At 39.6% G+C, this 22,775-nt stretch overlaps 1 protein-coding gene across 1 annotated transcript; it reads right to left on the bottom strand.

Annotated features, from left to right (window-relative positions):
- Nucleotides 1–323: 323 nt before the first annotated feature.
- On the bottom strand, nucleotides 324–22,364 carry LOC106923086 (ras-related protein Rap-2a). Its single transcript, XM_014995947.2, has 2 exons — nucleotides 20,968–22,364; nucleotides 324–1,917 (listed from the first exon to the last, which is right to left on the bottom strand). The coding sequence occupies exons 1-2, from the start codon at nucleotides 21,279–21,281 to the stop codon at nucleotides 1,680–1,682; spliced, it is 552 nt and encodes a 183-aa protein (XP_014851433.1). The 5' UTR covers nucleotides 21,282–22,364; the 3' UTR covers nucleotides 324–1,679.
- Between the last annotated feature and the right edge of the window lie 411 nt (nucleotides 22,365–22,775).

Here is a 22,775-nt window from a genome sequence, read left to right as displayed (position 1 = left end):
AATGCTCAAAATATTTCCCCATTAACACTGTCAACGAGATTTACTCTATCCCAGAACAACCTCAAAGAGAGGCTGATTGTGAATGCATGATACACTTTTACACTTTTAGGTTTTCATTTTAATAACAGTTGGAAAGCAGCCATAATTTCCTACCACTTAGCAATTATGCACTATTCTCTGTGGCTCTAGTGTGAGTAAATATGAAAGATTTCAAGGGGTATAAATACTTTTGCAAGGCTCAGTATATAATTAGCATTCTTCGAAGTGAAGGCGTCCAGTCAGTCGCTTCATTTTACTTCACATAGAGGCCGTCAGAGCTCCGCTCGAGTGTTGAATGCACTTTTATTGTTCAGTTGTCAAATGTAACAGTGTCACCATTTGTAGAGGGATAGAGAGTAGATGGTTACATAAAAAAATAGAAAATCAACAATGAAAATGGCCACACGGGGGAAATGTTTGCTCCCCGTGCCCAACACAAACGGACAGCTTGAACAGTATCCAGATCCAGACGCGTTTGATTTGCACATTTCCACAGCCTTAGATCCACCTCAAACAATAAGAGTCCTTTCTTTGTTTTTGTTTTGTTTGTTTTTTTATCGTTGTTTTCTAGCCATGCATACGATCCATGTGTTGAGTCAGAGTCTTTGTTTGAGCTGGCACTGTCAATACAAAATATTTACACTACCGTTATTGTTGTCAAGCTCCTCGTTTTACTACTCATCAACATGAGTCTGAATCCTCTCAGCACAGAAAGGATGCGGCAGCTCTCAAGTGCTTCTTTTCATACTGATTGCCGAGGGGGGGGAGAGGGAAGGAAAAGTTGGCATCTTCGTCACCTTGAGCGCCAATCATTCTTGAATCAAGTGTGTGGTGATAGTCTTTGGTGGAAATTCAAAGAATGAAAATACTCTTTGTCCCATCAGAATGAAGAATTTAGTTACATTACTACACAGCAATCTGCTGTCAGAGTCTCCCAGAGAGGAGAAAAGAAAACATCACACAATATGTGAAAGACTGCTATGTGAGAAAATGGAAGAGATGGCCACATATGTTTTTAAAAAGAGACACAGACTTAACCATTTCTCTTTCCGATGCTGTTTTGATAAACTTAAAAAAAATAGTATTAGAAAATGGAGGCGCCTTCAGGTCACCCCTGTATTTAAGCCCTGTGATGAGTAAAAAAACTGCACAAACTAAACTGGAGGAAAAAGAAAAATGACATATGGCATCATATGGCATCTCTAGTACTCTGAAATATCTGAAATGGGTGGTTTCCAGGAAAGCTTTATTAGATTCATGTGGAGTCAAGTTGTGGAAAAAGAGAAATGAATCTCTGTGTGAAGACTGCAGGCTGTGATTATTTGCCGAGGATCTGTCTCCTCAATACCTGAACAGATCAAAACAAACAACAAAGAAACTAACATAAGGCGAGGGCATGTTCCACTTTATCGTTTGTCAAATTCTCTTGTGGCATATCCTTTGTTTTTTCTCATCCAAGATGTATGCGCTACTCACTTGTCCTTATTAATTATCGTGTCAGAGAGTTTTTATGCTCCGCTGAGCTGATATCAATTGCATTCAAACGTGAATTTGTCCTAAATGTAGCTGACGTGTGCATGTGTGTGTGTGTGTCTAAGAGCGAGTCTGTCTCCTGTAAGTCAAAAGACCCCCCAGGGGGGTTATTGTATATTGCACGAGGAACAGCAGGGGTCATCCTTGTCTGGCTGGGCGGCGTAGTCCATCTGTCGAACGATTTCTGCAAACAGTTCGTCTACCATGGTTTTGCTTTTGGCCGAGGTCTCCATGAAGGGGCAGCCCCACTCCTCTGCCAGGGCCTGGCCTTCGCCGGACGACACCTCCCTCTCGCTTTCCAGGTCCACCTTGTTTCCCACCAGGATCACGGGGACCTTCTCGTACCTGAGGACGCAGACACACTGAATGAACTACAGGTCATGAGGCATTCAAGAGCAATCAGCTTGTTTTCACGTTTATTGAGGTGGAGCAGATGTGCACACAGACCCAGAATAAATGATTGTTTAACTGCAGCAGTATAAACCTACAGAGAAAAAAATAATGTTAAAAAATGCTGCAGTCCCCTAGCAAAAGGCTTTGGAGAGTTTGTTTACTTTTCATAATATCTTCCTCGATGTGCGCAAGATCAGCATTTTTGTTTGTCCTGCCTTGTTTGTCAAATGGAGTGCTAGGGTCAAGCTAAGAAAATAAAAATAATACAATTTCAAGAATGTTATGAGAATAAAGTCGCACGAGAATAAAGTCATATTATAAATTTATTATCATATTATTACGACATTATTCTTATATACAACTTTTGCGTCATACAGCTATATTCTCGTAATATTCTGACTTTATTCTGTTAATATTTTGACTTTATTTTTGAGATATTTTGACTTTATTCTCAAACTATTCCTGACATATTAAGATTTTATACTCTTAACTCTAACACTGTTTTAGCCCTATAAGCTCATCAAGGACAACATTTTACTGCAACCATTTCTTTGCTTATAAATTTAACACACATTTGCCTCTTTTGAATGTTTTCCCATCTTTCCCATTTTAAGGATGGCTAAAAAGAAATAGGCTTCCGTCTCACACCTGTCATGATCTGTGTTCTGTGTACTTATTGTAAGGTTTTTCTGTGTACAGTTTCTGTCCTGCGAGTCTGTCTCTGCGTTGTCCCCTGTTGATTGATCCCAGCTGTGTCTCGTTCCTTGATCCTCCCAGTGTATTTAAGTTCACCTGTGTCCTTTGTCTCTTGTCGGGTCATGTCAGTTGCCATCTACTGTCGCACGTACGTTCTCTGCTCTCCAGTTGAACTGTAAAGTCCTGGTTAGCTTAGCTCTCTTTTCAGTTTTTTTGTCAGTTGCTACCGGTATTTAGCTGTGTGCTAAACTCTGCTGTGCCGCCTGTATTGGACTGTTTGAGCTTTCATTAAATTCATCATTTTTACTACAACCTGGGTTCAGCCTGCGTCTCTCCTCACCAACCTCAACCCCAGCTGATGACAACATCGTCTTTACTCTTCAGGAAAACAAGAAGTCAAGGATAAGTAATCGGATATTCCTTGACACTCTGTTCAACTACAAAACCCCAAATGATAAAGAATTACTTAATGGAAATTTTAAAAAGACACTCTACCCGATCAGCCTCATGTCTGACCTAGAAGAATGCGGGGAGTGGGCAGCGGATCTATGACCTCTGAGGGCAGGAAGTGTCCACGACCCTTTGCCCGTCACTGTGGAGTTGTGCTACTTTGTGGACAGCCAGAGGAGACGTTCAAATAAATGGGCTGCTGCTTGATAATCACAAAACAGGGAACCAAGACGCGGTTTTAATAATGTCTTCCCTGGATCAGGTTTGAGAAATGAGGAACATGGCAGCTCTGCAAGACACTTTGTATACATCAGAGGGAATAACAAAGCTCCAATGATCAGAGGGAGCACAGATCAAGAGTATTCACAGCCTTTAAACGACACGTTTCTCCTTTCATCCATCTCTGTGAACAAAGCAGCTGCTGGACCTGCCGTTTTAGATAAAAATGCTCAATCTACCCCAAGCACCATTAATGTCTCAACATTTTACACACTCTGCTACCACACTATGAAGCATACATGCTGTTGACTTTTAAAAAATACAAAAAAAACCTGTCATGCTTGTTTGCCGGAATGAGAAAGAAAATGTCTAATTCTGAATAAAGAGTAGGAGAACATCTCAGCTTTTACGCTACTCCAGGTCCCTGAGCGTCTTTAAGAGGCTAGAGCCGCAAGTTTCAGCGTTAAACGAGCTTGAACTTCCAGGCTTTGATCTCCTCATGAATACATTATCCTGTGAACTTTATTCTCAACCAGCCATCTCTGTTCCCTGGACCAGCTCAGCAGATGGAGACCAACCACCAGGAATTAGGGGCTTGACCAAATGCATGACAGAGATCCAATTTCATCTTAGAGGCTGCTTGAATGAGAAAGTTCTGTGTTCGGTGTGCAGAACCTGAGTCCTGTAATTACTTCAGAGCTCTTTCGTTGGTGGAAGGCGTCAGCAAAATGTTTACTTTTAAAGCGCTTTCCAATTAGGAAATAATAGTATCTAGCAAATGTATTAAATTCCCTTAATGTTTCACAATTATAACTGCAAACTTTTATGGGATTTTATGTGATAGCACAACACAAAATAGCACATAATTGTGCAGTAGGAGGAAAAGCAAACAAAAACGTGTATAACAAAAAACCTATAAAAAAATGCAAAGGAACACATCACACAGGTGAGGGATAAAGTTGTGGAGACGTTTAAAGCAAAGTTAAGTAATAAAACAACATCCAAGGCTTCGACCATCCAACAGAGCATCATTCAATCCATAATCTGAACAGTATAACTTAACTAAAAATATTCTGGTCAGAGCACAAAATGAAACTTTTTTGGTTTAAAAGCTAAACCGTGTTTTTTGAGAACACCCCCACAGTGAAACACGGTGGTGACAGCATCATGCTACGAAGAGGAAGAATTTTTTTTTTCTTTGCAAATTTTGCATAAGTTCCAGTTTCTAGATCTGCAGAGATTTTAGAGACACGGCTAAAAAAATGGAACTGAATTTGTAGTGAGAGACAGTTCTAGAAAATCTACACAGAGGCAAAGTAGATATGATGTACTACACACTAATGATGGTGATTTTCCACTTTGCAATTATGAACTACTTCTTTGTCTATCACATAAAATCCATATGGAATCTATTTAGTTAAACAATATGTACATGCATCTCTTCCAGGGTAGAAAAACAATATTTGGTTAAAATCTTTAGGAGGAAAAAAGCTGAAGTGTGTCGCCCCTGATGTCATTCTCATAACAGAGCTGATTGGCTGATATATAAAGTCACATTTAAACATAAACATTTAAAAGAACTTAAATAGGAATTAACAAGATGCTTTCAAATGTCAAAGTCAAAGCAAAAAAAAAACAAATCCAAAGACACATAGCTAAAGATATCAGTATCTGCATAATACATTTAATACGACACAATTGTAAGGATCTGGAACTAATTGCTATATTTAAAAAAACAATTTATGTATTAAAAGATGACATTAAGTCATAAAACTAGAAACAAATAATAAAGCTGTCCCTCGTCTTTCAGTGGCGAATTTCAATTTGTTGTGCCAGCATACATACTAAACAACAACAGGAGGAAAAAAGGAGAGAAAAGGCAGCGTTTCCAGACAGTTTGTCCTCTCCATGGAAATCTCTCTGCTGCACCTGTCAGAACTGCCTGCGTGTCAAATGTCTAATTTTCACAGAGATTTTGCTCAGTTTCACCTGAATTAGCATTACTTTGCTTGTAAATTAGGTTTTTAAGTAGATAGTTTGCCTTCAATAAAAATAGATTTGTCTCACAGTGTGAAGCAGCTTTGAGAAACATCAGTACTCATGTTAACTCGTTGTCACACACTGGAGTCCCAAAATTGACACTAATTAAGGAGCTATTGGGCATTTTTTCTGTCCTGGAAACATGTGAACATGTTTCTGTTGTACAGATCTCTTGTGATTTGCTAAAAATCACTGTATAAATCCAAACACTCTGTTTATTCCAGGAAAGTAAACCACAAACTTTTTCAGGGAACAAGGAGATGTGGTTTAAAATCCGAAACAAATCTGGACTATTTTTCAATGTATTGTATCAGTTTTAGCTCAACTCATCTCGAAAGATCAATAGTTTCTTCAAAAAAAAGTAAAAAAATAAAGTGCAACATATTTTTTTAAAACATAGACTAAGACAGTACAAATTTCTTTGTGTCAAATTGTTTTCACAGATTACTTTCCCAAACCCAAATTTTCCAAATTCAGTCCTTAACGCTCATTTTAAAATACCAAATGAATTAAATAAATAATTCCTCTGTAGAGAATTTTCTGAGAAAGAAAGGAAGGAGAGGACATCAGGGAGGAAAGAAAGAAAAGAAGGAATGACATAAGGGAGGATTGGAAGGAACAACACGGGAATCTGAAGAAAGAATAAAACAGAAGAAGAAAAGAAGGGAACAAAGGAAGAACACAAGATAGACAAATTGAAAAAAAATACATTTACAAAAAGGAAAGATCCAGATCTCTGCGCCAATAAAAGGAAAAGAAATGAAGCAAAGACAGAAGGGAGGAAAGAAAAATTACACGAGAAAGAAAAAAAGGAATGACTTGGTACAAGAAATCAAGAAAGAATAATAGGATGGAAGAAATTAAGGATAGTCACGTCTGAAGAAACAAATGAGTCAAAGAAGCAAGGAAGTAAAGTCACAAAGAAGAAATGACATGAAGAGAAAGATGAGAAGGAAATAAGGAAGGGCACAATGAAGCAATAAGAAAAAGAATACAGGTAAGGATGGGAAAATGACAGGAGAATAAATGTCAGAACCCAAGGAAGAAAGGAAGGGTAAGAGGGTGGTATGAACGAAGGAAGGGCCCGAGGAAGTAGAGAAGACGAAATGCAACGAGGAAGGAAGCAGGAAGGACACAAAACAGGAAACAAAGAAAGGAAAGAACAACTAAATGATGCCAAAGGGATTATGACTTGTAATCAGTAAACAAATCCTTTAAAAGACCTAAAGTCTTTCTGCTTTGGATTTACAGCACCCATAGATCACAGATAATAATTAGTCAACCAAGCTGCTGAAAAAAAAAAAATCAAAATAAAGATAACTATTAAACATTAAAAAAGTTGCTTCTGATCACCCCACGGTGATTTGCAGTTTTATTTGTAAAGAACATTTTCAGCAACAAGTCGATTCGTAGTGCTTTACATTTAAAAGCTGTACAGTCTTGTTGTCATGATATGCAACTCATTTGGGCTGCACCAAGACGGGAAAACATTATCAATACATGTGTTACATAAAGAGCGTGTGTATATATAGCCATAATAATAGAGGAGAAAACCAGCCGGCGGTCTCAGGGGTCCGACATGGTGGCTGCCACGGATACCGAGGCTCCCCGAAGGCGTGAACACACAGGGTGTCAAACACTCTTTCCCTGGACTCAGCAGTGCTTGATATGTCACAGCGAACGAACTCCTCCGTGCGTCGCACACAAAAGAGCAAAGAACAGATGAGTAGATGAGGCTGGTTGTGTTTGTCTGAGACAATAACAACATGTGTCGCACTTTAGCCTCCAGCTTGTGAGCCTGAAGCCAAAAGGCAGAGAAACACTTAGCCTGCAAACACCCAGACACATCTTATCTATAATGCATGATTCAGACCATCTCACACAACCCCGATGAGCAGTGGAGCTCAGAGACATTAGCGCTTCTGGCTTAAATCCGAGTGAACGTCATCGGGATGAATGAAGAGAAAAATGTTCCTTATCTGGCCCAATAAAATTTTACTGGAAACACTTACTGACAAGGATAAAAAAAAATAAATTAATTAAAAGGTTTCTGCTTTTATCAAACAGGCATTGATTAGAAGCTGCTGAGAGCCTCCGAGGGATTTCCTAAAGCTTATTAAAACAAATTCCCTGCATCTCCCTTAATCACTTTAAACTCCGATAACAAACACCGGCCAAGAAATGCCAAACCGGACAGGATAAATGGACGCTGATCTTGAAAAACTGCATGTGCAGTATATCTCTGAATGTGATGTAGAACAGTAAAAGCGCGCTGGCAACGCTCTTTGCTCCATGGGGGTAATCACGTCGTCTGCCTCGGGCTCGTGCTCTCACAAAGTACATCACTAAAGAAAATCTGAAATGCAAAGTAGAATTTTACTGGAAATTTGTACCCGCAGAGCGGGTGGTAAAGGAAAAGAGGTCGTGAATAATTCAGACCCTCATTCATGAGTGTTATCGTCACACATTAGAGCCTCAAACTTTATGTCCTCAGATGTCTGAAAACGATATTCAGACTCATACGCTCACTAGCCACTTTATTAGGTACACCTGTCCAATTGTTTAAAACAGACAGCAAATCACCACGTGCTCTTGTGTTCGAAAATATAAAACATCTGCTAAATGGCAGCTCAAAATGCTTTAGTTATGTCAGAGGAGATTCAAGCAGTGATTGGGTTACATCCTGCGTGGATCGCCACGGCAACACAAAGAACAACTCACACCTAAGAGCGATTTAGAGAGACCAATTAATCTAACTCTTGTGTTTTCAGACAGTGGGAAGAAGCCGGAGCATCTGGAGAGAACTCACACACACACGCACGCACGCACGCACGCACGCACGCACGCACGCACGCACACACACACACACACACACACACGCACACACACACACACACACACACACACACACACACACACACACACAGAGGGGAGCACATCTCCATGAATATCGCATGATGATTTTAACGGTTTAATAAAATAACAAAAAGCATTTACAAGTTCACATCCAGCAATATTAACACTGTGAATCTGTCCGTTATCGTCATTAACACAGACAGTGTTCAGTTTCTGTCAGCTGTCATTCAATAACTTGACTTTAACTTTCAGTTTTAGCTTCAATACAAGTCATCATTTGCTCTTTGATTAAATTCAGTATTCATTTCCTTCAGCTTGGCCTGCTTCAAACAATTATAGCCAAATAATTGTCAAATTGACACTAATAAAACTTGATCAAAAACCTAAACGAGTCTCATCCGACCTTTTAAATAAGTGCTTTTTTAAATCTATTAGGCTATCATCTGGGAAATCTGAATAAAGTTAAAAGGGGTTTAAAGTTACAGGTGTTAAAGTTAAAGTCATTTTGTGAAGCCTTTGATTTTGTCAAGCCCTGCGGGGCACGTACTGCCGAAAAACATGATCACCGTTTCAGATCAAATGCACATTTGGGATTGTGAGATCTCTATCAACTCAGAAACTAACTCGGGATAAAGTTTATACTCTATTCCTATTTTAGATGTTCTCTAGCTTGGTTCTTCTTTTCCACATTTTCACCACCGAATGGACCTTAAGTCCCACTGCCGATATCCATCCATCCTTTGTAACGTTTCAGAAACTCTAAATGTTTCAATCTTCTTGAACTGCAGATGCAGCAAGTTGTCAGGAATACATTTTTAATTTCTAATCTCCTTGATATGACAATTCATTAAGTATTTATAGTAGGAGGGGAGGAGACATCGCGTTGCATCTGTGAGATAAAACAATCGTCGTTAAATAGGATTTTACAATAGAAGAACACTGACAAAATGAAACTGTCTCTAGATTTGTATTTATAGCAGATTAGTGTCAATAGCATGGCTGGAATGACTAAAACAGGAGTCTCTATGTGTGTTTCCTACAGCAATGGTCCCCAAATGGGAAAACAATTTTATTTAAATGCTCTGTTGAAGCTTTAACGACAAACCCTCCTCTGCAGAAAGCAGAGCCTCACTGTAACAGGGAAATTTCCAAAAGATGGCCAACATTTTTAAATCCAGCAGGTTTCATGACAGTTGAACAACTCGAAAAGATAAAATAGAGCAACTACTCTTTGAATGTCACTACTGCCAACTCCTAAGAAAGGGAAGCAGCTATCGGCTGCACTAAAAGTCAACAGAGTTCTGGTGAACGACAACCTCGCCTAATTTGCATGATCTTTCAAGTGCATGTGACTGATATGGATGCGGGTGAGAAATATCATCATGCCAGAGACCAAAATAGAGGAAAAAAACTCAATGACTGGTTAAATTTACTATTTCTTTGTCTTAAATAAACCACTGCATTTGACTCTCAACCTCCACCGAATTGTAATTCTCATCCTGATTTCAATGTCTGCAGTATTGCAGTAACAAGAGACTGCAAGGATATAATATCGGCTATAGATTTTGAAACGACTTGCATTTACAGTTGCATTCAAATAACACTTTTGTCCCGTTGGATGAACTTTAACTGCTGTTCATGTAAAAGCCTGAGTTGGATTTTAGTGACTATGAAGCTAAAGTTTACAGAAAGAGGTGGAGGAATTGTAATGGTGAGAACAAATGCAAAGAGCAAAGGAAGTAGGTCATTCACAACTGAAATCATCACCACAATGTTAATGGCACTGATGAAATTGTATGTTTTTCCTAATATCGCACAGGCCTATGCAGCAAACCTTCCAGTTTGTTTCCACTTTCGCTACCGTAGCGTTTAATATCCGTGGTTTTACACAGAAAGAATCTCTGAGTAGAGAAACATCGTCTCTCTCTGGAGGTTTGCGTTCTCCTTTGAAGACGGTGGAACCATACATCCGTGATGGAGGAAAGGACTTGAGCTGTAATGTAGCTCATCGTACAACGCAGCGCACAGAGGCAGTGAGATAAAGCATCTTGAGCCTGCTGCTGGCCTGGCTTTTCATCTCCTGCTGAGTTGGGGCCTGGGGCAGCCGAGAGCGAGGGAAATGTTTACATTCCATATCAAAAAGGTCTTTTATGTTTACAGAGAACGGTTCAGCTGTGTGCAACTGGGTGACAGACCAACTTTCCAGCTCCACTTCTATTTGTGCTGCTCAATTTGCTGGACTTGGTATGACTTTATGTGAGAGAGATCCCAGTTTTGGATGAGTAATATCTTATTGTCTTCCTGCTAACGTGTGTTCGGAACGGTTCTTTTTTTCAGCTACTGCTTAACAAGCCCAGAGCCGCAAAAGGCTGATGTAATGAGTCATCTTGCCCCAAAAGCCACTTACAACGTCAATTGTCAGAGGGGAGCATAAAAAAAAAAAGTTTAGAAGGCATTATTCTGACATGTTCACCATTTTAATTTAGCAAGAAAGCTTTTGAACTGCAAATTAGCTTCATATCACACCGAGTCTTGAAATATCACAAATGTATATTATCGCTCAGATCTATGACTGGGGCAGGATAAAAAGCCTTTGTATTGTCAAGACAATGAAACACTTATTCATTGGAGTATGAATGTCTGACGAGGAGGCTTCTTCTCCAAAATGCTCCTCTGATTCGAAGCAGAATCCATCTAGCAGATGTAACCAGCTTGGCTAATGTGTATCTTGCTTTCAGAGTGGGTCAGCATGTGTTTACACTCCAGTTTCTGGTATTTCCTGGAGCCACTCTCCTCAAAATTCCCTCAACAGTAATACAGAAAGAGGGTTTTCAAAGTGTCTTTCAAACAACACTCTTGTCCTGTGGAGGATAAGATGGATCTGCCAGCATTTTTCTTTGCGCAATATTTGTAAATTATCAAGAGTCTTCTCTTATGATCTCATCTCTTCAGCTAAGTCCTAGGATTCAGGTCATGATGGCCATGGAGAAAGGTTGATCTCAGGAACCTTCCTTATGTCGACTTAGCTAAATATTTTCGACTCAATCATGTACAATTAGCTTTATGTCAAAGATCATCGCATCTCTATTATGTCATGGCAATTTGAAGGATTCGTGATGTAATCTCTAGCAAGAGTCCCAGGCCGTTTGGAAGAGGAAATAGCCCACAGCATCACAGGTTCTACACCATGCTTATCAGCGGCCATATTATTTTTTGCAGTACATTTTAAAAAAAATATACATAACTTGTTGATGAAACACAATCGCATCAGACAGGACAGGAAGTTAATCCGGGGGAAAGGAGACGGCAGAAGAAGAGCTCACGGCTGGGCAAAATACATACAATACAATATTCACACTGGACAATTTCCCTACAAAATATCAGACAGTGCTTTATATTTGACATGGGTTGTCTTTGTTTTTGGGATCTCTAAATTAGGGTTGCATGTGTCACACTTAGCGACTACAGGCCACTGATTGAAGCACAAAATCACAGATTTTCAATTACAACGCCACACTTTGACCAAGACAGCTGATAAATGTTCAGTGTAAACACATAAAACACTAAAATATATGTCATTCTATAGTACAGTATGAAAATACTGTTACAAATGTCAGCAAGTATGGTACCAACAAACCTGTAAAAAAAAAAATGCTTCAAAAACCACTTCAGAAATCGGAAAGAGCTAAAACAGAGTAAAATAAAAGCCTATAAGCTGTACATAAAAGAGGTTTTGCAGGTGCACAAGCATCATGGCTGCAAGACGACATGTTAAATGATAAGTACCATGTTTCACCTCTGTCTTCCACACAGTCCTCCGACTATGGTCTGTTAAGTTGCCAATCACAATTTATCCCTGGTGTAACCTTAACCGTGGCTGAAGAGAGGAGTGATGATGTCCCCGGCAAACAAGCAATCCCGGGAGTAATCACAAGCTCTCGTGGCCTCAGTTCAAGAAGCTCTGCCTGTGCTGCTATGTGCACACACTGATAGACGCCGACAGAGTTCAGAATGAGAGCGACACACTACAGCGCCTCTGACCTGAGCGAATGCCAATACGGTTGTGACAGGTCATCAGTGTTTTGGCAGCAGCAGACAAAACACAAGACTAATCGAACAAGCGAGGTTTGCTCAAAAACACTTCTTACAGAGACGTGAACTTAAATCTGAAACAGATAGGGCCAAAAGCTGCAGAAATATGTGGCTCAGAAGGTAAATATCTCCTGATTTCTAATGCATTCATGACCATGTTTCATTTCTTTCGGCCTGTGATGCAATGCCCTGTGTCTTTTTGTTGTTTAAAACTGATGCAAGCTGGGTGTCTTGGCTGTCTCCACTCTGTGTTGATTTACTGCAAACGGACTTCAGAGATGGATAGCATAAACATCGTAGAGGCAGATATAGAGCAAAGCCACAAAATTGCCAAAGACGGAGAACGTTTGGTCACAGCCACATTCCTCTCTGAGAACTCTTTCAGGTGAGAATATTTTTAAAAAGACTTCTTTGAAAACAGGAATGAAATATTGAGATTTTGACAAATGGAATTACTTTCAGGTACGCCTTACGACCCACTCCAAGTGTGTAATGTTGCAACACTGTAGTGTTTTGGCTTTTCTGAGTCCATATATTTTTCAAGTTCAGGATGGGTTTAGGGGGCAAACACTGGCAGATGATGCAAGAAGACAATCAATAATGATAGTTCGGTGTTTGGAGGAACCTTTAATGAGAAGTTTCACTACAGCACCTCTGCAGGGTGTTTGGTGGAGATATCAACCTATTTGTCTTTGCTTTAAAACCTGAGCCAGCCACCTGGTGATCAGAATCAGATGAAACAAAACTAACTACTTTCATATCATTAAAATCTCAAACATGAAGTCAAAGAACAAGGAACTGCTAAAGAGGAGAGAGTATTGCCCACATGTCCAGAAATGTCTGTTATTCTTTCAGGTTGAGAAAGAGGCAAAGAGAGCAAGAGGCAGACAACAGGAAGGCTGACCGGAATAAAGCGCATTATCAGTCATCAGCTCACCTTTGAAATAACTTTGTGTGAGCTGGATACTCCTGGGAAGGTTCATCACCATTCCTTATTTTCTCCATGTTTGGGTTGTGGTTCTCAGTTCGCGGCAGGGCCAAAGCCTAAGAAATGGCTTACAACCCCAACCAGGCTGATAGATGTCAATGACTGTTTTCTATCTCATCTGTTTTTGAACTTCCTTAGATATTTTAGCCCTCTTCCTCTTGTCACAGGTTCTACTTAAGTGCTATGTGCTTGAATCCCTCTCCCTCTCACTATAGTTCTCTTCTATAGCAAGAGGGGTTTCTCTCACTATAGAAAACAGTGAGAGCAATGCGAGTTATGCTAACCCTTTTAATTCACTAATCAGTAAAGTGTTAGACACCCTTTTAAAATGTCAATTCCCCAAAATTTTGGCTCGTTCCAAAATAGTACAGCCCTGATGACTGCAATGGCTTTTCTCTCACAAACACAGTGTGACGTCCCCTCTGATCCTATTATAAATGATTAATGGAAACTGGAATCAACTAAAATTGATATTGGCAGGTCAAATTCTTACAAAAACCAGGAAATCGAATATCAGAACTCAGAAAAAAAAAGATTGTAGCATCTTTATTAACTACTAATCTGTAATCTGTGTGATATTTTTTCAAACTTCCTGCTTAGTTATGTGACTTACTAAAATTTGAAGTCTACGTTTACTGAATTTCATTCCAGTGACTAGTCACAGTATGTAGTCGCGACTTGAATTAATTGAACTGTGGTCTCGTCTTGCTACAATATCCTGTAAGTCAAACTTGTCAAATTTGTCAACAGCAAACAAGCTAAAACGATCAAGAGCATTTCATTCTAACTTTCCAAAAAGCATTTTAATTTTCATGATCAAGAATCCAACTCTAGTAGTGCTCAACAAGAATTTTAAATCCAAGTATTAAAATTATCTTTACAATATTAACAGATCATTGAAACACATTTGAGATCAATCTGGAGCATTTCCTTTCTTGCAAGAGAAATCTGATTGAAATTCTCCCCTAGCCAGACTACATTCCTCTCACTCACACATAGGGGTAGACCTGTCCGCTGCTGTGTTCTCACTTTGACCTGGATTGGGGTGATGGCATTGTGAGGATTACACTTCTTGATTTTTCCAGTAGCTTCAACACCATTCAGCCTCCTCTGCTGAGTGATAAGCTGCTCAGAATAGGTCAGTGCATCTCCTGTCTCTTGGGTTGCCGCCTGTCTGTCAGAAAGGCCTCAGTCTACGTGGCTGGGGAGCTTCCAGATCGATGTGATGGTCAGCAGCACACTCTGCTCCCCTGTTCAGCCCCCTGCAACGCAACATTTTCACCGAAGCACCAAGTCATTCTTGTTTGCTGTTTTAGAGCACAGGAAACATTAGAGAAGAGCGCGACTTTTTGAAGCGGATCTGTTTGCTCTTGAACGAATCGAAACAGGATTGTGCTAAACTTCAGAACGAAACAATATCTGACCAAGCATTGACAGGAAGGTTGAGTTGCTGTCATGCTGTTTCTAATCTCTGAAAAGTTTCTACATGGGTGCAAGCATGAGGTAAAAAAAAAGCCCCAAAAACTATGACACGTAAACATTTTAGAAAACATTTAAGTTCTCTTACATGCTTGAAGTATTCATATAGTTACATGTTTCATTTGCATTGTGCTTACAATGCTGCTGTGGCACAAAGACTAAGTGAATACTGTCTGCCATGACGTCATTGTCTAATTGGTTTTTCTCCTCACAAGTATCGTCCAAAATGTCAAGGCTTTAAAACAGTTTGAGTTCCTCCAAATGGTCCAATAATTACTAGCTGAATTAATGAGAAAATAAAGTCAGGTCTGTGATGTCAGCTACTCTGAGCATTTGGCATTTTGAAGTGAGTGGTGTAGATGGAGCCTCTGCTTCGTGTAGCACAGGACTGGACCAAGTTATTATTATCTTCTCCTTTCTGCAACATACATAAATGTAGCTGCACACTTTTGTGTGGCTTCTTTAGCAGCAGCATCTCTGTGCAGCATAAATGACATCTTTAAATTGCAACATGCAGAACGGAGTTCGACTTGACCCAAAATCCACTGGCAGCTTGGCTTGGCTGGAATGTGATGCATAGAAAGGCAACAATAGAATGCAACTTACTTGAAGTCAAATATTGTGAATCATTTGAACCTTGTGACTGACTCCCTTTTAGATCATAGTTATGCAATAAACATGTAACCACAACTATCTGTCTGTCTGTCTGTCTGTCTATCTATGACGGACGCTGAGGTCTGTAAACATAAATCCTAAAATTCCTTCTGCACAATTTAACATAAAATGTGCATACTGCTCCTGGGATCGATCTCTATTCAAAACAAATTAATGAAGTCAGGGGAACGCACTGATGTACCAGGCTTATATTTGAACCGTTTGGAAGCAGAGGAGCGTTAAACGAACTGATGTGTAGGAAGAGTGTGTGAGGCGTGATGTTTTCGCTCCGGAAAATAGATTCTTCTGTGATATCAGAAAACAGCACAAGACTCAGTGATGGGTGTTGAATCACACTAAGAGCCCGACTGCGTGTGAAGTGTGAACACGCAAGTACACATATTTACATATAAACACACCACTTAACATACTTTTCCCATTTTCGAATCATATGGGGGAACCATGTTGACCTCATTCTTTCAAGCAACAGGGTTGTTCAGGGAGTATACCACACGTAATCTACACCCAGCCGAGTGGCGGAAACAAGCGCATTTATGTTGGTTGTTGCATTTTTATGAAGCATGACGGATCAGATATTGACACGACTGTCATAGGGGACGGAAAACTACAACCCTCAAGTCAGACTCTTCTGCAAACTCCACATGATGAGGCTCGAACAAAGTAATTCGCTCCATTTTGGCGTGAGACATTTTCTAGTATTGAGACATGGCGAGGTACAGATTCAAGACATTTCAATGAGATAGCAATGAAAATTAAAGATGCGACCAGACCTCTTTGCTGTAAACTGCCATCCAGCAAAGGTGAAAAAAACCTCCTAAATGTTTTTATTGCTTATAAAAAACAAAAAGACAAATTAGTTTGGTTTTAAATACTTCCTTTCAGTTTATTTATTTATACAGATAGTAAAATGTTGTAGATGTAAGAAAGCCCAACTGACTGCAAATAGTTTTGGACTTAGCAGGGGTCCCTCATACGAAGAATGGAAAAAAAAAATTAAGAGACCACTGCACTGAACCCCCATTGAAAACCTCATGAATATTCTACCAAAAATTGATTTCTGAACTTTCCTTAATTAAAACATTAGTATTGTTGTTTTCTTTGCATTATTTGAGGTCTGACAGTACTGCATCTGTTTCATTATTTTGACCATTTCTTTTTTTCTTTTTCTTTTACAGATAAATACACATTTTTGCTTGAAATTTTGGAAATATATCAGAAGTTCGTAGAATAAAAGAACAATGTTCATTTTACTCAAATATATACCTATAAAAAGTAAAATCTTTCATAGGTATAAAAGACTTGAACAGAACTGGTGTTTTGAGAGGACACAGCACTACTGGACGAGCCCTTTGACTGTCATCCCCAGTGTCTAATGAGCCGTAAAGATAAATAGATACACAAACTGAAAGAAAACTTAAAGGAAATACTTCAGGACAGAAAAACAAAACAAAAACAAAGTCACACTGGTGAAACCAAAGGACTTTCCGCTCTTACTTACTGAACACTGTTTTAAAACTTCAATTGGCAGCATGCCTGTCTGCTTGCTATCGGAGCAGATAGTTTGACTAATTAGCTAACACTGCCAGCCAACGCTTGCAGTGTTCGTATGAAAACAGACAGGAAAAAAGTCATTAAATATGAAGTAATAAGCATTTGGGAAATTACACTTAAAAATAGAGGTGGCTTATTCTAATTTTAGCTTACGGCTTTATATAAAATCAAAACAAATACATTTCGTAATAAGTAATTAATTGACAAGCGATCATTACGGTCTTGTATTATTTTAGTAAAATTTTGAAAAAATACTCCTCATCTGTCTGACATTGAATCTGTTAGATGACTATAACGTCTTTTTTTAATTATTGAGTAAACACAAAGTCTTACACTGTGGTATCGCTAATCAAAGTCAAATAATTAGTAATGCCACCTTAATGATTTAATGCCGGCTTGTGTCTATAGGATAACAGTGTCATTTAGCCTTAAGCTGAGTTTAATTCTGAGTCCGTTGGCTCTCGTTCCCAGTGTCTGATGAAGCGCCCCTTTTATAGATCAGTGAACTGTGCCTGCACACTGAAACTCACAAAGTGGTCGAATAAAAACAGCAAGGCTGCTGCTTCTGTGTATCTGCACACTTAAGTTCACAGCGGGACATTGCGACATTGTGAAATGTAAGCATAAAGCGCGTCTGCACAGTAAATGGGACTAAAGCTGAGCAGCAACAGTAACACAGTCATCTCTACAGAGGAAATCAGCAGTTCTCACTGATGACCTCATATTGGGATCATCTGCTCCTCCTACTGACATTGTGCATGGACTTTCCTCTGCAGAAGCTGACATGAGAGCGAGTGCTGTACTCATCCTTACAGTAGTGAAAGCTGCACTTCTTTGGATCTCTCTGCAGAGCCTCTGTAATACTGACTACACAGCATTCACGGCTGGTTATCAGTAGCAGTATCCAGCACAGCAGACATTAATCATAGGCTGGTTTGAGATTCTCATGGTATGACAACCTTAAGGTAATAATTTTAAGCAAACACGTGTCACATTAACTAATTTATTTGAATCAGAGAAGCAAAGTAATCCTAGTTTCCTTTAAAATAACGATTTTTACAGCTATAATGTTAGTTATATTTCCGTACAGATAAATGTATTTTTGTTATACAGAAGGGAATCTGCTCAGGACATTCTTTCAGACAGCTGACTGGCAGTGCATGGCAACATGCGGAGGACGGTCAAGCATATCAACCTTTGCACCATGCAGCTGAAGAAAACTTCAGTCATTCCAACATTTTTTTTCTGGCATCTCAATAAAAGATCTTTAAACTGTATGAACAGTAATGATGGAAATATGTATCTGGCTTAAGCTGCAGTTTTTTTTTTTTTTAACTTTGGTACATCTTGATACCAGAACTTGACCCATATATTGATTTCGAGAGGTTTCCAGATGATGACAGTATCTTATCCAAGTAATTTCGTTCTTATACAGCTTGCAAGGACAGAGCATTGTCTAGAAATATAGTATCCAATTTAAAGAAAGTACTTAGGGTTTGCATTTTGTAAGAGTTTAACATTTTTATCTTGCACTTTATCGTCTCTGGTTCTCATGATTGATTATGCTGATGGAGGACCCGAAGGCGGCAAGGCAGGGATGGCCAATAGATTTGAAGTTTTAATAAAAGATGAAGAGCAAACATGTACAAAAATCACAGGGAAAGTAGGGAGTCAGAGAAGAACAAAAAACAAGCAGAATGAAACAGGGAGGTAACAGGAGGACCCAGCAAGGGTGAGAGGAGAAAAAGTGTATAAGTACTGGGAGAGTGAAGGTTAGAACAAAGAACCTGGGCTGATTAGCTAACGGGTTGCAGAGAGAGTACACTGGGACTAAGAAATTAATCTAACATTAACTAGACACGAGAAACATAAGTAAACATAATAAAACTAGAATCACTTAAAAAGGACAGAGCTAAAGTAAAACAGAAAGGAGGCTGATCTAATCAAACAAAGGGAACACAGAATATAAATTAAACTAGAATCAATAAATTAACCCCTAAAACATCTCAAAACAACCCAAGGCCTCACGCCGGCATCTTGTTAAAAGGAATTACAAGGGGAAAAATGAAGAGTTTTGAATTTGTACCCCAGTTAAACCTTGAGATATGTTGATATAGCAGCAAACTGGGACATAATTGATTGTACATAATATGCTGGAAATGTCTTTTTACGAGCAAGTCTAAGATCAAACATTTAAAAAGTTTTGAGAAATGACTTCACATGGATGTTTGTCCTGTTTGGACATTTACCAACTTATAGAATCGGTGGGTGAGATAAAAAACAAAACAAAACGCCGAAAGCAACATTAAAACTGTAGGAACAGCATCTTAACTGATCCTACCCTGGTCAGCTCAAATTAAAGAGCTACACCGACAAGCTCATTTTAGATATGAAAATTTGTTCTCAACATTTATACTTCCAGATACCATCCAGTTGCGTGCATTTGGGTCGATAAGATCAGAAGAATCACAGGAAGCGAGATGATCTGCTGCCATTAGTTGAATGCTCTCAAATAAGCAACTTCTGACAGGCTTTGAAAATATTTGAGCTGCCATGTTGGATGCTACTACCATATATGCCAATGATGGAGACAATAGTGTTCATTATTGGTCCAAGTGTTAATAATTCCTACTGATTATTCTCTGTGCATTTTTCATCTCTGATAAAATGAGTAAATGCCCTATTCTGCTTGTGTGACTTTAAATAGTTATGTGATTGTTACATAAAATAGCATGACACAGTCTGAACTCATACCACATCACAACTCACTTTCTGACTGCCGAGCAGTGGAAGTTTTTCTTTAATTATTCCTCCTGATGTTGATTGGAATGATGGCAATGGAAACGGTCACCAATTCTTCATTTGAACCTTACTATAGAAAAGTATTGGTGCAATGTGATAATGTGTATGTTTTTGACATTCAAAAAAGTTTTAGTGGGTACTATTAAAACCTTTACTTTGCAGCACCTTACATTTTTGACTCCTACAGCATTTCTATTTTGGAAAAAAAACAAAAAACAAAAAAAAAAACAACAGGTAACGCAGACGATGCTCGTTCCAACAATTATCGGTCTGTGCGGTTCAACATTAGTTTGTCTGCTAAGAGCTAAAAGGCAACCATGTGCATTCCTGTGGGAACGAGAGAGTGAGGTCAGCATTGTCTGGTGGTGTTTTCATAAGAAAGCAGCAACGAAGGAGCAGGACTGCCAGATCACCATGGTGTGATCTATGAGTCAGAAACATATTTGCTGTGTATACGTTTCCTTTGCTTGTACTTTGTGAGAAAATTCAATAACATTTATTTGTTTAGCCCTAGCTGTTCCACCTTTGAGCTTATCTATAAATCAAAAATTGAACTATTAATATAACATTTAACCAAGATGTTGGCCAGAAATTAGTGTTAAAGATCTTTGATAGTAAAGTCTGGCCATCTCAGGCTGTTCTTTACCCTATTCACAAAACACCTACATGTTGAATTCCCAGATGCACTTCCAACTTCAGAGGAACATTAAAAGCAGCATAAGCCACCAAAGCTTGTTTTTAGTTTGTATGCTTCAGTTCATACAGTGACTTCTCAACATCTTTACCACTGCACCTTTAAAAAAAAAAGAAAAAAAAAACTTTTTATGTGCATGAACAGCTGTTGGAGCTCACAAGCTTTTCTAATTTGTCTGCATTTACATTGCACCAATATTTGATCTGATTTCCTCTACAGGCAGTCCCCACCACTAGTATTTCACTTGGTTTGAGAGCCATGACCGTACCTGATGTCACTATACGGTGATGTGAAGCTTGAATTTGATAGGTAGGCTTTTATTTTCGATTACGTACCTTTATTTGCAACAAAAGGGCAAAAAAAAAATAAAATACAAAGCAAAAACTTACCGTGGCAGTTTTGACACATGGCAAACTCTCTCTAAACTCAGTTTAGGAAGTAGCGTTAACATTGCACCAACCTTTTCACTCTGATGATCTGATCCCTCATGGGCTTTATGTCCTGAAAGCTCTGCTGGTTGACCAGGCTGTAGACCAGTATGAAGCCCTGTCCGTTCTTGATGTACAGGTCCCGCATGGAGGCGAACTGCTCCGTACCGGCGGTGTCCAGGATCTCCAGCACCGAGGGCGAGGAGTCCACCTCGATCTCCTTGCGGTAGAAATCCTCTATGGTGGGGTCGTACTTCTCGATGAACGTCCCGGTGACAAACTGCACGGTGAGGGCTGATTTCCCGACCCCACCGCTGCCCAGGACCACCACTTTATACTCGCGCATCGTGGGTTTTTAATCAGCTGGTAAGGGATATCAATCTCCACGCGTCATTGAAATAAAGTCAAAATGTTTCCTCCCCCCACCTCCCCACTGCGCTCACCATCCGCGTCCCGTTTTGAACGGGCTCGTCAACAGCGCTGTCATTGCTCAACTAGTGCAGAGCACAAAGACTCGGAGGGTTTCATTGTGGAAATTCTTCCCCATCGCAGACAGGCCAAACGCTGGCATCCGTGGACTGCAGCTGTTCCCCCGAACCCACACTCCCCCCCCCCCCCCCAAAAAAAAAAAAACGCGCACAGGGAAGATGAAAATATCGCCCGATGATGTGGACCGTGCGGGGTTTTCATCTGCTTCCCTCAGCCCTCATGTGTGCATCACAAAAAAACAAACTTGCTCCATCGAGAACGCTGAAAGTGGAAACGTGGGGTTTGGTAAAAACTACAGGCACAATTTCTTAGGCTGTGGGGGAAAGCAACACAAGCAGCGACACCAAATCACAGAACTTGCGTCTCTTTGTTTTTTCTTCACCATCTCCGGCATGTCTCCTCTTCTCTCTCTCACCCCCTTCACCGCGACCCGGAGCAGATTCCAGCCGCCATTCTCTCGGGTGGTGACCCGCGGCCGCTGCGTAACCAGCCGGTCCCCGCTCGGCTTCCGTACCGAGGCAACAGGGGAATAAATAAATATAAAAAAACAAAACAAAAAAAACAAAAAGAAAAAAGACGCCCCTCCCAAATCTGACGGACAAGAAAGCAGCCCAATGGCGACCTCCGCGGCTCGCAGGCCTCACTCGGGTCTGAATGGGAGCCACGCTGCGGGAGCCAGTGAGATTCCGCGGTGTCGCTTCCGTTCATGTGTTAAAATTCCCGTCATTCGTTTTCCACGGTGACGTCGAAGGAGGGCTCAGCCAATCACAGGGGTGGCTCCAAGGATGTGTATCCAAGAGGAGGAGAAAAGCACCGGATGCTGTTGTTATGGTAACGCTGCATTTTGTTGTCTCTGACACACAGTGGCAGGAGAGGGGCTCCGGTGGTGGAGTTATGTTGGACAATGTGCACCCAAAGAATTTCCTGACATGCTTAATATTTTTTTTTCTAAATATGAAATTAAGAGGAAAAAAAGGCTGTAATGTAATGTAATGTAACATAATTATAGCAATTAGTCTTAAGTTTTAACGCTGGAAAATATTGAAACAGTTTGAAGGAGCTTGAATTAAGACCTTCAATGTTTCAAATTTCGCAAAAATTTTATGTGCTAATATTTCAAGTAAGATCATTTTTGAAATTACCTACATATTTGAAAACATGGATTATTATTGTTTTTTTTATCTCAAAATTATTCATACCTTTGGCAGATTTAGATTGAAAATAATTTCCACTCAACCAAGAAGTTTGTTTTTGATAAATGAGACAGGTATCTTTTAAACAATAACCAAACATAATCATTTTTGTAAATCTATTCTTTTTTTTCCATTCTATTTAAGAAAAATAGCATGCC

The sequence above is a fragment of the Poecilia mexicana genome, unplaced genomic scaffold (genome assembly GCF_051168715.1).
Source record: "Poecilia mexicana isolate PSO_F unplaced genomic scaffold, ASM5116871v1 scaffold_2, whole genome shotgun sequence".
Taxonomy (NCBI): domain Eukaryota; kingdom Metazoa; phylum Chordata; class Actinopteri; order Cyprinodontiformes; family Poeciliidae; genus Poecilia; species Poecilia mexicana.
This window is presented reverse-complemented; position numbering and strand designations above follow the sequence as displayed.

Excerpts from the sequence above, each read along its gene's own strand:
- LOC106923086 (XM_014995947.2), bottom strand. The coding sequence starts at position 21,281 with ATGCGCGAGTATAAAGTGGTGGTCCTGGGCAGCGGTGGGGTCGGGAAA. Across the intron at positions 1,918-20,967 it reads CAGATCATCAGAGTGAAAAG|GTACGAGAAGGTCCCCGTGA; the intron begins GTTGGTGCAATG and ends CTGCGTCCTCAG.